This window comes from Paroedura picta, chromosome 5 (genome assembly GCF_049243985.1).
Source record: "Paroedura picta isolate Pp20150507F chromosome 5, Ppicta_v3.0, whole genome shotgun sequence".
Classification (NCBI taxonomy): Eukaryota; Metazoa; Chordata; class Lepidosauria; order Squamata; family Gekkonidae; genus Paroedura; species Paroedura picta.
Window position 1 is genome coordinate 19,848,280 of NC_135373.1, and position 15,708 is coordinate 19,863,987.

A 15,708-nucleotide genomic window follows, 5' to 3' on the forward strand; every position below is an offset into this window, starting at 1 on the left:
ATAATACGTTCTAGAGTTGCTTACCTACCAAAAGGAAATTGGCACACAAAATATAAGAGAAACCCTGATTCTCTGAAAGCGAGACACTTAGAGCAAGATTTGCATGTTCTTAGTGGTTCTGCCATCATCAAAGGTCAAGATGGTTGTTTGGAAACCACTGGCATGCATTCCACTGCTTTGAAATGATAAGAAATTGAGTAGCTCAGCCAAAAGGAAGTCAGGCTACAGCTTTGCCATTCCTATAAAACTCCCTGGCTGGAAAGCTCTGAAGACCAGAGAATCCAAGTGGGTCTGGCAGCATCACGAACTCCGGACAGCACCATGGCAGCTCCTGGTGCACTCTTCCTCTTGGCCATTATATTTGCCATAGCTAGAACAGGTGAGTTATGAGGCAATGCAACAAATGGGGGAAATGTTTACATTTTGCTTTGTTTTCCACATTCCATGGCTTTTTATAATGCTCGATTCACGACCGGTTCCCTTAACCCTCTCCATTTCTTCAAGGTAATTTTGATGTCTTCTGGACGGATGAATTTCTAGAAACTGTATTCCTCATTCAGGCCCATTCCGCACAGCGGTGGCTGTGCCAGGCTGCCGGCGGTGTGGTGTTGCAGAGTATAAAGCTCCACAGTTTACTGTGTCCCTATGGGGGGGGGACACATTTCAGTACCAGATACACTCCAGAACTGAAATGGGTCCCCACAGGAAACAAAGCAGAGGTGGAATGGTTCTGCCATGCAGGAGGGCACAGGGAGTTATTTTGCAGGAGGGTGGGATTGCATTCCATGCAGTCCCACCTCCCTGCAAAATAAAAATGAATGTCCCAGTCTGCCCTGTGGTGCAGCAAAGTGCCGTGAAGCTGACTGGGGCATTCTTTGCCCCTCTGGCCCACCGTAGGGCAGGGAGGAGCCAGGCCTATAAGGCCAACTCTTCCCTGTCCACACAGATGTGCTGTGGGACAGGCTGTCTCCCACATTCCCTTAGCACCGGGCAACTGAGGTCCTGATCCAAGGCAGGCCTGGGAGGATGCCTGCCCAGTGGCTGCATCATGTAGAAGTAGGGATTTGCCCCATTCCATATGGCCGTGCTCTTGGCCTTTGGCTTGCCAGATGAAATGTGGGGAACTTCTGGAGATTTGGGAAAATATCTTGGATAGGTATCCCCAGATCCCACTTGGAAAGTGTCATCCACATTGGGTGGAGATGGATGGGGCTAACAAGAAGTCATTTTAATTCTTTTCACAACTGGGAAAGTGTCTGCCATTAATCACTAACTTTACATTTTTATTGCCCCAATATTTTTGTAAATGACAATTGAACCCATAGAACTGACTGGCTCTGTAGCAAAGAATTATTATACTGCAAATTTGGACTTCTGATGTTGTTTCCTAATTTACTTTCTCCTCATAGCTGTACTCTTATGATCTCTTAAGATCCCTGTTCCCTAGCCTGAGGAAGCATGCCTGCTCTCGAAAGCTCGCGCCTTGAATAAATCTTTGTTGGTTTTCAAGGTAGCCTTGGACTCAAATTTTGTAGCCAGAATTGAGTTGGGGAAGATCCTTTGAGTGATAGCCACCAGTCTTGAAAACTTCATCACACCTGGGATGGAAAACAAACACACTGCAGACAGAAGAAGCAGAGACGAACACATTGCAAACATTTTAACTTCTTATAAAACTGAAGCTCTCATTCTCCACTCTCTCTGGAATTTAGCAGACATGGGGTTGGATCCAACCAGTGTTTGTCTTAGCAAAGAAGTGGGGAGAAAACATCCCTTTGGTCACCCAAATGGATATGCTGGGGATCACAGGACCTTTGTAAACAGATGCCATTTTGGGATGGGGGGCTGTAAGGAGGAGGAGAATTGGGGAAGTCTGAGTAAAAAAGCTGGCTGGATCCATTCCATGGTCCCAAGAGGGAGGTGTGTAATGGCCCCTGAGCAGAATTAAGAAAAATTAATTGACAGAGCACCACAGGATTATCTGTAGGAGGAAAAATATCCATTCTCTGCTTCTAGACAAAATGTGGAGTAGATTGTCCTTATATACATAGATACGGCCCACTTATGGCAACCCCAGCAAGGGCAAGTAAGGAGGAGAGGTGATTGGCCATTGCCTTCTTCTGGAGAGAGTTTATTGGTGGTCTCCCATTCAAGGAGTCACCCCACTTGAGTTTCTGAGAATGCCCTTAGTAATAGCAAAATATTATTCTACAACTAAAGACTAATAATAATAATTTTAAAAAAACGATGCTTGGTGCTTGGTCCTTTTTTGCATGCCCAGGGGAATGCTGATTGCCACTTTGGGGTCAGAAGGTGAATCTCTTCCAGGCCAGACCAGAAGGTTTGGAGGGGCATCACCTGGGCATGGAATTGGGGTCACTGTGGGGGGCAGGTAGTTGTGACTCCCTTGCATTCAGCAGGGGCGGACTAGATGGAAATCTCTTTGGGGAAGGAGGATTGAAAACCTCAAAGAAAATGAGCCAGAATAATTTTTTCTTGCTCATTCCTCCTGTCTCAAGCCATCCCACACTCAGGATTAGGGTTGTGTGCTTCTGGGTGGCACCGGTGGCGGCACGTGACCCAGTGTCCGCACGCAGGCACAGAGCTCTGCTCCTGTGTGCTTGCACCAACTGGCACACCGGTGCTGCCCCTTTCCCCATGCCGTGGCGCTGGTCATTTCGGGCATGAACAGCTGCTTGGGGGCCGAAACTCACAGCCCTACTCAGCATCCATATTTGTTTTCCAGACTAAATAAAACCAAGCCAGAAACATGAGAGGAAAGAGGTTGGAAGGGGAATGATTTGGAGTGTTTTCTTCAATCTGTTTTTCTACTCCGCTTTCTATACCATCCTCCAGGGTCTCCTATTCGGTGTGAGGTGTCTCACAGCATCAGAACTTTCAGTAAACGGAGTACCTCTCTCAAGACCTGCGGCCCCGAGTATGACGCTTGTGGATTGTTGGTGATGGAAGTGACACGGTGTAAGTAAACTGGCCCACAAATTGGGCAGATGGTTCAAGGTCTGGTGGGGCACCCACAAAGAAATCAGTTCTCCTTCTTACAGATTCACTTGCTTATCACATATAAATCAATTATGCCTTACAGTGTATCACACATCCGTATTTATGCTTGGGCAGGGTTGTCACCAATATGCTGATGACACCCAGCTTGACGGATGGCCACCCTGACGGTCCCCCTGAAGCATTAGCCATCTGCCTGGAAGCAGTGACGAGATGGCTCAAGCTGAGTTGTCTGAAGCTCACTCCTTCAAAGACGGAGGTCCTGTGGCTGAGCAGGAAGGGTTCAAGTGATGGTTCAACCTGGATGGAGTGCAGCTCACTCCACCAGGAACCTGGGCGTGATTCTCATTGCCTCCCTCTCAATGGAGGCTCAGATCACAACAGTAGCGCGGCTGGTATTTTACCAACTTTGGGGGTTGAGAAGGGTGGGCAGCTGAGTGTTTGGGGGGAGGGAAGCGGCGGCGGCAGAGCACGGGGTTGAGTGGTGAGAGGGGGAAGAGTTGGGGGTTGAGAAAGGTGGGTGCCTACCCGCCTTGTTGCCGAGCAGCCATGTAATGGCGGCTGTCGGCCAAAGGCAACGCAGCTTGGGGTCTTCAGTCCGGGCGCAAATTGGCCCCTCCCCCCGGACTGACAAGCGGAGGGCCCAATCGGCTGCCCCCCATCCCAGACCGAGCTCTCCCCCACACCCCTTACTACTTTATTTATACCACTCCCGCGAAGCGGTGTAAAGATTGTCATCACTGTGTTGTTGCCATTTATAATTACTGAGTTATCTGTACTGTTCCCAGTTCTGCTTTTATGTAAACTGCCCTGAGCCTCAGGGAAGAGTGGTATATAAATATAAATAAATAAATATCACATTTTTATATGACATATCCAGCCAGTGCTGAGGCAGCAGCGCAGGTTGCCAGTTGCATCCCAGATCAAGTTCAAAGTTCTGGTATTGACCTTTAAGTCCATCTGCGGACTGGGCCCCACATATCTGAGAACCACCTATCGCCATACCCCCCCCCCCGCAGAGCCCATTGCTCTGCGGCGCAAATTTGTCGGTGATCCTTGGCCTGTGGGAAGTGCGCCTGGCCTTGATCAGGGCCAGGGCCTTTTTGGTCCTGGCCCCCACCTGGTGGAATGAGCTCCTGAAAGAGCTGAGCTCCCACATTTCCACAGGGCCTGCATGAGGGGACTCTTCTGCCAGGTATTCAGTTAAGGCTGGGGCAGATAAGATCAGGGGGACCCTCCTCGGAAAACCCGGAACATCAGGCTATCTCTCCATTAACACCCTTTCCCGAGGCACAGGTTGGTAGAGGGCGGGTTGTTGATCTGAGGGAACGGGGTAGGGGGCTAGGGAGTTAAGCGTATATTTTTGCCACTGTGGGGATTTAATGGTTGGGATTAATGAGATTTTATTGTGCGGTTTTTATTTTGTAACCCGCCATGAGCCGGCTAGTCTCAGTGGCGGGCAATAAATCCAACAACAACAATCTTACAAAGCCAGAAAAATACATTCAAAACCAAACTCTAATTCTTTGTGTTTGTGTGTGTGTAGCTGTGTTGGTCTGAAGCCACAGAACAAAGTTTGAACCCTGTGGCACCTTTAAGGCCAACAAATTTTTATTCTGGCGATTAGCTTTTGTATGCATGAACACCCCTCCAGGTACACAGAAAAACTTAGAACTAAACTTTGTTGGTCTTATAAATGCCAGTGGGCTGAATCCAGAATTCAATCACACTCAACTGAAGCCAGAGTCTACTATCAAAATTGCCGATTGTAAACAAAGCTTTCATTTGCACTGTATGTATGAGTTAAAGCCCTTACTTAAGTTAAAGCCCTTACTTAAGAACTCTTAGGATTTCTCGCTCTTTGAATTTATATCTATTCCAGTACTTGATGACCAGAAGCGGAGCTTCAACAAGCCTTTCCCGAGAGTGCATTTTAGAAGAAGAAGAGCATTTTCGTACATCTTTAAAAATAGTGTTATGCCAGCTGAGTGGCTTAACGCTAAATAAAATCATGCCTCCTGGCCCCTCCTCACCTCTTTTGCTATCTCGCTCTTTTCTACCGCCGTTTCACACTTCTCCTCCTCCACAAGTGCTTTTAGAAATGGTGGAAGAGAGCAATTTATACGTGACTCTCATCCGCCTGTCAATCAAGCCAGGCAGCCAATCCCCTTTCCTCATGCTTTAAAGCAGCGGCCCCCAATCTTTTAAAGGCTGGGGACCAGCCTGCGGGGGTGGAGGGAGAGTGAGGTTTGGGCACCACACATGCACATTTGCGCCCACTGGCATGCTGGTGGCTGCGCCTTCCTCTCTTTCACCACAGCGCTGGGCCGTGAGCAAATTGGCTGCCGAAGCAGGGGGCTGGAGAGGGAGGCGCGGAAGCCAGCGGCCCGGTGCCGAGGCTTTCATGGCCCGATATCGGGCCGCAGCCCAGGGGTTGACGACCCCCACTTTAAAGGGCCTGTGAGGCCCGTTATTTTTCAAAAATAAATACTTCTCCATTGAAAAGCCTATGCATCTAATCAGACATGCATAGTGCTTTTTTATTGCCACTCCAGTGACTTTACAGAGGTATCCTCTGCCTAGTTCATGACAGTTATATTGTATTGTTAATTGTTATATTGTTACTCAATACTACTTCTTATTGTGATGCTTATTGTTGTTATGTTTACAAGGTTCTATGTTTTACGTAAACCGACCTGAGCGTTACGGGAGGGTGGTATAGAAATACAATAAATAAATAATAATAAATAAATACCGTAATAATAAACAGAAGTCAATCTTTCCAAACATTAGCAAATCTCAGTCTTCTTGTCCTTAAGCCTGGATTAGTTTTCAGTGACTTTCACAAGGAAAGAATAGAAGAGTTTCTTTTTTTTTTGCTCAGGTTTCAACATATTGACGTGTGAATATCTGAACAAACAAACCTCTAACGAATTCCTATTTCTTCCTGTTTCTGGGGTATAGCTGGAAAGACAGTGAGAACCGTCAAAAAGACTTGTGCAAAGAGAGAGAGTTGTGTTCCTGGAGATATATTTATGCATCTTAAAAATGGACTGAAGGAGACTGGGAAGAGCATCTGTTGCACTACAGATGCCTGCAATGCAGTGATCCCGGCAGGTAGGTATTCATGTGCAGATATGTCTCCAGCTTTACTGCCTGAGATCCTTTTAGCTGGAGATGAAGGGACCTGAACCAGAGACTTTCTAGAGTCTACAATTACATTGGTCACTGAGCAGTGGTCACTCTCACAGATGAGAACATAAGAGTCCTGCTGGATCAGACCAGTGGTTCCTATAGCCCAGCATCCTGTTTCACACAATGCCCAACTAGTTCCTCTGCATAGTCATCAGCACAGCACAGATGCCTTTTCCCAATGTTGCTTCCTGCCTCTGGGATTTAGAGAAGAAGAAAAAAGCTGATTTTTTTTTTGTATCCAGCTTTTTACTACCCAAAGGAGTCTCAAAATGGCTTATAATGGCCTTCCCTTTTGTCTCCTCTCAACAGGTACCCTGTGAAGTAGGTGGGGCTGAGAGAGCTTTGACAGAACTTCTCTGTGAGAACAGCTCTAACAGGACTGGGACTGTCCCAAGGTCACCCAGCTAGCTGCATGTGGAGGAATGGGGAATCAAACCTCGTTCTCCACCATTGCTGACCACCACACCATGCTAGCTCTCTTAGAGGCTCTGAATATGGGGGTTGGTCACCATGGCTAGTAGCCATTGATGCCATTTATTCCATTTATTCCTGCGGCCATTAATAATCTTCTGGCAGCGAAGTCCACATTTCAATCACAGATCCAGTTCCCCATATATTTAACAGTCCTCCTTGATTTCTAGTCATTCTCTTGATGGTTAGCATGTTTTAACTTCTTCCAGCATCCACAAGAATGCCTCATCAGAGATTAAAAATCAGTAATTCACTGCATAAAGATATGGAGCAGAGGTCCCTCAGTGCCTATTAGCTACAACAGGGGTAGTCAAACTGCGGCCCTCCAGATGTCCATGGACTACAATTCCCAGAAGCCCCTGCCAGCGAATGCTGGCAGGGGTTTCTGGGTATTGTAGTCCATGGACATCTGGAGGGCCGCAGTTTGACTACCCCCGCACTACAAGGTGGAAACGGAATATTATGTCTGGGGTAGTGATGCTCTGTATTCTTGGTGCTTAGGGGGGCAAGAGTACGAGGGCTTCTGGAGTTCTGGCACCACTGGTGGACCTCTTGATGACCCCTCAGTTTTGGTAACTGTGAATCGTAGAATCATAGAGTTGGAAGGACCTCCAGGGTCATCTACTCATAGAATCATAGAACAATAGAGTTGGAAGGGACCTCCTGGGTCATCTAGTCAAAGCCCCCTGCACAATGCAGGACACTCATAATCCTATTGCTCATCCACTGTCACCTGCCACCCCCTTAAGCCTTCACAGAATCAGCCTCTCCATCAGACGGCTGTCCAATCTCTGTTTTAAAATTTCCAAAAGATGGTCCAATCACCTGCATAACCCCCATGTGGCAAAGGATGGGGCTGATCCAAACATGGCTTCTCTTACTTTCTTATTTCTGTGACTCCATGGGTTTCTTCAGATGTAACTTGTCATAGGATTGGTAAAATCCAGTTTGATTTCACTGGGAAACGTAGGCACCATGTTTTGCATTCTTCTCTGTGTACTTCTCTGCCTGATCTTTAAGCTATTAAAACTGGTGATTGGCTGTTTGCTTCCAGTGCCAGTTTGGAATGAAGCCCCCAATGGGTTCCGGTGTCCCTCCTGCAGCACCACCCGCTCTAACCCATGCCCAGAAGAGACCATCCATTGCAAAGGAGTGGAAGACCAGTGTTTTCTCAGGGCCACCGGTAAGTCCAGTTCATCTATTGATGTGTCAAGTTTTGGACTATGATTATGTCAGATAACAATACTGTTGTTGTTGTTATTATTATTAGAATTTGTATAACTCCCCACAATATGGCTCGGGCTGATGAACATCATATATGTAATGCAAAAATATAAACTATGCTCACATTAAAAATATCCACACTAGGCTGTATACTCACATATAAGCGGACCCACATATAAGCCAAGGAACCTAATTTAACCACAAAATCTGGGCAAACTTATTGACTGGCATATAAGCCAGAAATGCGCCATCATCACAGGCTCTCCCATCCAGCCCCCCCCCCCCCCAACAAATACAGAAAAGTCCAGAGGATGAATAGCTGCTGGTTTTTGTACCCCGTTTTTCACCCACAGAAACCAAAAGAATAGTTTGGAAGAAGTGATTAAGAAGACGAAGAAGTGAAGGCAAAAGGGAAGAAAGATCAGAGTTCCTCAGTCAAGCTGTTGATGTCCTACAAATTGCCAGAGCAACGATTGGCTGGCTGGAGCAGGCTTTTAATTACCATATATACCTGCACATAAGCCAAGGAGGGCTTTTTCAGTCTGAAAAAAGGTGCTGGAAAACTAGGCTTATACACGAGTATATAGGGTAATCATTACAAGATTTAAACCATAATTCACAGCTGTCCAGCCCTTATGCAGAACATTGCTAAAACAAAGCTCCTTGCTAGTTTCAGTTTCTGCTATCTTGCATTAAGTATGCGGAAGGTGATCTTTGGTCTCTCAGTGGGGAGCAGAAGAAACTCCATGCGTGCTCAGAGGCACGCTTCTAGCCTACCATTCCACACCATCCATGGCTCAAATTAAGAATGGATAGGAGAGAGTCCCGAGGTAGAGTAGCTGGAAATCCAGTGAGGAGAGGTCTGAAGGGCAGCCATAAATGATCTTAGAAGGAAAAACCTAAACGGGGGGTATCTAGAGGAGAACAGGTTTAATAAATGAATACATGAGGTGTTGGGGATATAACTAATTGATATATGGCTGACCGACATTTTATATATATATAGTTGTAGCTTTCTCAACTTTTTTAGGTTCTCAACTCTATTCTAGGTTGCCTCCCCCCTTTTAGTTGTTGTTTGAACTACAATCTATGACTGGGGTGCCTAACCTTTTGAAATCTGACCCAGGATGCTGAGTGCAGTCACAAAATGGCAAGCACAAAATAGCTGCCACAGAAGGTGGAAGTAATCACAAATCACGGCCGCGATTAAGCGCAGCCGCCGTTGACGCCGCGGGGGCGGCAGAGACAGCGCGGGCCCAGCCGCGTCATCAGGCCGCGCCGCGGCCTGTCGGAGAAGAGCGGGGCTGCCGGACCTAAATAGGCCGGGAAGAGGCAGCCCGCCCTCTTCGCCCTCTGCTCGCCACCCGGACAGCTACCCTCCCTATCCCTCCCTTTTTATTATGTTTTCGTCGCAGCTGCGGGTTATGCCAGGAAGGGAGCCTTTTGGCGGGGAGCCCGTTTGCGCACGGGACTCCCCGGAAAAGGGGGGGTCTCATTAATGAGACCGGCCATAACCGGGCGCGGCCTACCCGGCTGGGAAGCCAGGGGCCCGGGGCCAAGCGAATCGGGGACCTGATGGAGGCGGACGCCCGTTGGGTCCTTCCAGGTCGCTTCCCAAGGATTCTGCGGAGGAAGGTGTCCCATCCTCCCGGCTGGGAGAGAGGTATGGAGCCGGAGCGCCGCGGTTAAGGTTGTCAGCCGGACGGCTGGCGAAGGGAGGCTCCCTTTCCTGCATTCGGGCCAACCCTCCGGCTGGAGGGGTCCGGGGTAATAAACGGCTGCGGCCATTTTGTTGCCAAAAGCTGGGTTGGTGTCATTTCTGGTAAACTCGCCACCTGCTAGTGAAAAGGACTGCTGCTACTTATCTTCAGCCATACAGTTAAGATTCTTGTTCTGCAGTAGCAGTTGCTGCCAAAGCAATGCTCTTTAAAAAAAATTGCATAGCCAATCAAATCTCCAACAGCCAATCAGGATCCTTGTTGGGCAAAATCCCTACCTGTCCCCTTTGCACTTGGCAGGCACCAGAAAATGTATTGGAGGGGAACATGGTACCCACAGATACCCCTTTTGGGGCACCCCTGATCTATGGAGTCCCACAGACCGTTCAAGGGAACCGATCTTTGTAGTTCGAGAAAACTCTGGGCTGTAGCTGGAGGTTCACCCAAAAGCAAACAAAACCAATAAGTAAAAAGTGGTATCTTCTTGAGATTTATTAAATGCAGTTCTAGGTTATTTAAATAATTTTGCAACTAGAACGGGGCTCCAGGTATTCAATCCCGCTTTCTGTTATTTCTTCAGGGGTTTGCAATTGTAGTCTTAATATTAAGATTTAACATCACCAGTATTCATTTCAATTCTAAAGGTAAAGCATATCACATTGGCAATAACTCTTCAGTAAAGTGGTCACTGCTTCAATTGTGTAGCTATGTAGCTGGAGGTTGGCAACCATAAAGCATACCTGGCAGGTACCTTTTTGAGGGATACTGGTTTATGGAGATGGGAATTCTGGTGGTGGGGTGGAGCTCATAAAGAGACTAGAAGGATAAAGCAAGTGGGGGCGAGGGGGTAATGGCGACAAAAAATAGAAAGCAAGAACTCACAGGTGCTAGAAATGCACTGTAGCCTGCTTTGTGCACTTAACATAGGGAGAGTCATTCTTTTGATGTTTTAAACTTACCAACTCCAACAGACTACCTAACAAATTTTCTCTTGCCTTGCATAGGTAACATCATCCATGCTGGATGCGCCACCAAATCTTTTTGTGCTAGCTCCGCACGGACCATGGTCACCATTACAGACAGTCTTGGGGTGGTGCTGAGTTCTCAAAGCATCATATGCAAGCCAGCAAATAAAGGTTAACAGTGGAGTTCAAGGCGCTATTCCCGAAAAACACAAGAAAAAGCAGGAATGTTTCATAAAGCTTCTTGTCGCTGCTTTTTGGGTTATGCCAACATGGAAATAACGGCCAATTAACCTATAAAAATGTTTATGCTAATTTCTACCACTGAATGGAGACCACCTACAATATATAGAAGGCAACAACTTTCATTGTGATAGCTCTGCTTGCATTTCTCTCTTTTTGCACATTTGTTGCTGATTTTGAAGTCCTTTGATTGTAGATCTTCTGCCTTTGGTGAATTTCTATTCAGTTGCTTGCAAAAAAAAAATAAATCATCAAAAAGCAGATGCGAAAATCCTTGGAGGCTTATGGTGTCTCAGTTATCTTTCTTTTATTTTTTTAAAAATAAGATAAGGGTGACTTTCCCAAAGTTGCTCATAAGAGGTCTTAAAGGCACCACTGGATTCAAAATTTGTTTTGGATTAAGGCAGAAATAAAGATCTGTGAATTGTCATAAATAAGCTTACAAATACAAGAATTAAAAGGCAGGCATGAAAAGAACGTTTGAATTCAGTGTCAGCCCAGAAGCCAACAAAGTTCCTCTCAGCAGGAAGAACTGAGAGACTAGGAAAACTTCCGCACAGTAAAAAAAAAAAAAAGGGAAAAAAAGGGTTAGGCCAGTGCAATGGTATAACACTAAAAAAACCCCATGCCTCCGGGAATTCCTCACCTGCTAGCTCTTCTGCTGCCATCTTGGGCTTCCTGACATTTCATACACCTGCTTGAAATGGTGGAAGAGGGAAATGACCTATATACACTCCTCTCTTCACCTGTCAATCAAGACAGGTGGCCAGTCACCTTTCTCCCTCTTTTAAAAGGAATGCGATGCAAGCTAATTATTTAAAATGAGATGCATTTAAATGCATATTCATAACTGCATCTATTCATAGATGCATAGGGCTCCTTTTACTACAAGCCTTCTTGCAATCTGGAGCCTTTTTTTTTTGGGTGCGGAAGAGGCATGTGTTATGGACAAACTGTTGGGGAAAAGTTTATTTTGTGCTTTGCCTGGGCGATTGTGTGCCTATTCATTGCTCCAGGCAGTTTTTTAAAAGAAAAAAGAAAAATAAAGAAACCCCTGTTCCGAGTGAAGAGAGAGGGAGGGGGACTCAAAGGCAGGCACTGGAGCTGGAGATCTCATTACTTTGGCCACTTTGATAATGCATGTGTCTTTTGCGAGAGTCTTGCTGGCTGCTCTCCTCCTGTTCACGCTACATGGCAAGGGGAATCCAGTTTATACCATGCAAGTGCTTTAAAATGGAGGATGTAGCTGCTGGTTTGCTGCTGTAATACTGGATGTTCACAATGTTGTGCCAAACGCCAAAAATATGGTGTTTATGAAAGGTAAAATTGCACTTTTTTTAGTGGGTGCGGAATGGCCCTAGGTATATCCAGATGCATGTTCCTTCAGATCAGAACAGGGGCCATTCTGCACCCATTAAATATAGTGAAATGCTTACCTTAGGTAGTTGTTATATTCCAACTGCTCCCCATGACATCACCAACATCCAGCATCCAGGCAACAAACGGCTGGCTACATCCTCCATTTTAAAGCACTAGTTGGGGAATTGTATAAAGTGGACTCCCCAACCTTAAAAGTGCAAGCTACAGGAGAAAAAACAGTAGGACACTAGCAAAAGAAATGTGTGGAGGCAAAGAAGTGCTATCTCCGCTTCCATTGTCCTACCATCATACCGGCATCCCTCTCCTTTCTCCCAAGGATGGGATTTTTTTTAAAGTTAAATGCCTGGAGAAATGAATAGGTGTATAAGCATGCAGGCAAAGCCAAAAATATTTTTATGATTACATGCATAGGCATTTAAATGGAGAAGTATGAATTAAGAAGAAGAAGAAGAAGAAGAAGAAGAAGAAGAAGAGTTGGTTCTTATATGCCACTTTTCCCTACCCGAAGGAGGCTCAAAGCGGCTTACAGTCGCCTTCCCATTCCTCTCCCCACAACAGACACCCTGTGGGGTGGGTGAGGCTGAGAGAGCGCTGATATCACTGCCCGGTCAGAACAGTTTTATCAGTGCCGTGGCGAGCCCAAGGTCACCCAGCTGGCTGCATGTGGGGGAGCGCAGAATCGAACCTGGCATGCCAGATTAGAAGTCCGCACTCCTAACCACTACACCAAACTGGCACTACACCAAACTGCCAAAAGCTGGCATCACGGGAGCTTTAAAAAAGAAGAAAGGGGATTGGCTGCCTGGCTTGATTGACAGGACATCATTCTCTTCCACCATTTCCAGCAGTGCTTGTGGAGTGTAAGAAGCTGGTGTAACACTATTTTTTTCAATGTGCGGAAATGCCCTGGATTTACTTAAATGTAACCTCTAGTTGTAATCAGTTTTAATTCTGGGAGATCTCCAGGTCCCATCTGAGGCTGGCAACCATCATCATCATCATCATCATCATCACCACCACCACCACCATCATCACTACCATCACCATCATCTATTAGATTCATTACCCACCACTCCCTGATGGCTCATGGCGGGTTACATAGATTAGGATAAAAACCCATAAACCCCTAATTAAAAACCCTGATAAAAATTACAATCAATAATCAGATAAAAAAGAGAGAAGAAGGTACGGTGGAAAAAAACATCACTATTCTCAATACCCCAACAATTTGTATTGGAGTGGGAGGGAGGAGGCTGCAGATGTCACTCACAACCATCTCAGAATTACCTGGAAGGGGGGCCATGTAAATCTCACTGGCCATACTGGCCTCAACCATGGACCTGATGTAAGATTTCTGTTTCACAGGCCGTATGGAATGCTGAAAGCTCCCGCAGGTGCCCACAGCTCTTCTGGGAGCTCATTCCACCAGGTAGGGGCTAGAGCCGAAAAGGCCCTGGCACTGGTCGAGACCAGCCAGACTTCCCTGGGGCCAGGAATGACCAACATATTGGTGCACAAAGAACGTAAAGCCCTGTGAGGGGCATAGGATGGCAGGCGGTCCCTCAAGTATGCGGGACCCAGACTGCGAAGGGCCTTAAAGGTTAAAACTGGAACCTTGAACCAGATCCGGGCAGCAATTGTTAACCAATGCAGCTGCCTCAGGACAGGTTGGATATGGGCCCTCCAAGATGTATCTGTGAGGACTCTAGCAGCTGCATTTTGTGCCAGCCTTGAACAGCCTAGCTCTGGTCCTGGCAAATTGAAGGCCTGTGGGGGCAAGGGAACATACTGCTTTGTATTCTACATAAATATATAACGCAGACACTACCGCTTCTCGGCCTTTTGGCTAAGATCAAGTGTAGTGTCGTATAAAGCAGACAAGCAACTGGCAAGCTGTTTCAAGGTTGGTTGCATGAATCCCATAAATATACTTGGCTGTCAACACTGTAACAGACTCAGGGCCAGACTGGGATAAAAATACATCTTCCCTTGGGAACTAGGCAGTCTCATTGGTAAGGTCTGCAAACCTTTCTTTTTGTCATTCATTTGGGTTCAATCCCTTCCAGGTAGCAGCACTTGCAGTATGCCATAGATTTTGATTCTCTTGTCGATTGAAGGAACTGTTAAAATACTTAAAGGGAGCAGTACGGATGCCAGTCTCACTCACAGGTAGGACCTGGGGATCTCCTGGAATTACAGGTCATCTCCAGATTATAGAGATCAGTTCCCCTGGAGGAAATGGCTGCTTGGAGAGAAGAAGAGAAGAGCTGGGTTTTTTTATACCCCACTTTTCACTACCTGAAGGAGTCCCAAGTGGCATACATACACCTTTCCCTTACTGTCCCCCACAACAGACACCCTGTAAGGCAGGTGGGGCAGAGAGAGCTTCCTAAGGGGGCATGCTGCTAAATTTAGCCTCACTGGTATCTCATCTCTGTCCAGGCATTCTTGACTCATGCTGCTGCCCATCTATGGCAAGGAAAGCTGGGGCAGAGATGCATATTCCTTTCTTGTGCAGGCATTTCAGTGCAAAGGAGGAGCTGGGGCTGGTCTTGGCAGACAATGATGCACACCTATATAGAAGCATAGAATCCTAGAGTTGAAAGGGACAATGAGGGCATCTAGACCCACCCCCTGCTCAATGAAGGATTAGCCTAAAGCATCCAGGATATGGAACTGTCCAGCCGCTGCTTGAAAATTGCCAGTGAGGGAGAGTTCACCACCTCCTTAGGCAGCTCATCCTACTGCTGAATTAGACTCCTAGAATCCTACAGTGAGAAGGGGCCCTACAGGCCAACTAGCCCCACCCCCTGTTCATTGCAGGACCTGTATAAAGCATCCAGGGCAAGTATCTGTCCAGCAACTGCTTAGAGACCACCAGTGAGTAAATATATTTGAAAACCTCTTCTAGAATTTTTGGTAATTTGTTAGGCAGTATGAGCCTCTTGTGGCGCAGAGTGGTAAGGCAGCAGACATGCAGTCTGAAGCTCTGCCCATGAGGCTGGGAGTTCAATCCCAGCAGCCAGCTCAAGGTTGACTCAGCCTTCCATCCTTCCGAGGTCAGGAAAATGAGTACCCAGCTTGCTGGGGGGTAAACGGTAATGACTGGGGAAGGCACTGGCAAACCACACCGTATTGAGTCTGCCTGTTCCCTGTAAACCACCCTGAGCCTTCAGGGAGGGCGGCAAACAAACAAACAAACAAACAAACAAGAATATTGAGTACAGGGATAGTGTTTTGTGACATGAGGACTCAGAGACAATCCCTGGTTGGGAATCCTGGCCAGGACATCAGACACTCTATCCTTGTGTAACTTCATGAGTGGAGAAAGCATTGGCTAGAAACCACAAGGTACTCATTCTCCTGAACTACCCGATCATTACAAAACCTCATCTGCATGGAGATTCCAGGGTAAGATAAGCCAAGAAGGGTGTTTCCTCAGATGTGACACAAGCATAAGCTGTCATTCAGCAGAAGCCACAGAAGGACCTTTGAAT

At 46.7% G+C, this 15,708-nt stretch overlaps 1 protein-coding gene across 1 annotated transcript; it reads left to right on the plus strand.

Annotated features, from left to right (window-relative positions):
- The first annotated feature begins 221 nt into the window (after window positions 1-221).
- LOC143837238 (phospholipase A2 inhibitor and Ly6/PLAUR domain-containing protein-like) lies at window positions 222-11,105 on the plus strand. Its single transcript, XM_077336846.1, has 5 exons — window positions 222-379; window positions 2,857-2,979; window positions 5,983-6,135; window positions 7,739-7,867; window positions 10,631-11,105. The coding sequence occupies exons 1-5, from the start codon at window positions 322-324 to the stop codon at window positions 10,765-10,767; spliced, it is 600 nt and encodes a 199-aa protein (XP_077192961.1). The 5' UTR covers window positions 222-321; the 3' UTR covers window positions 10,768-11,105.
- Window positions 11,106-15,708: the final 4,603 nt, after the last annotated feature.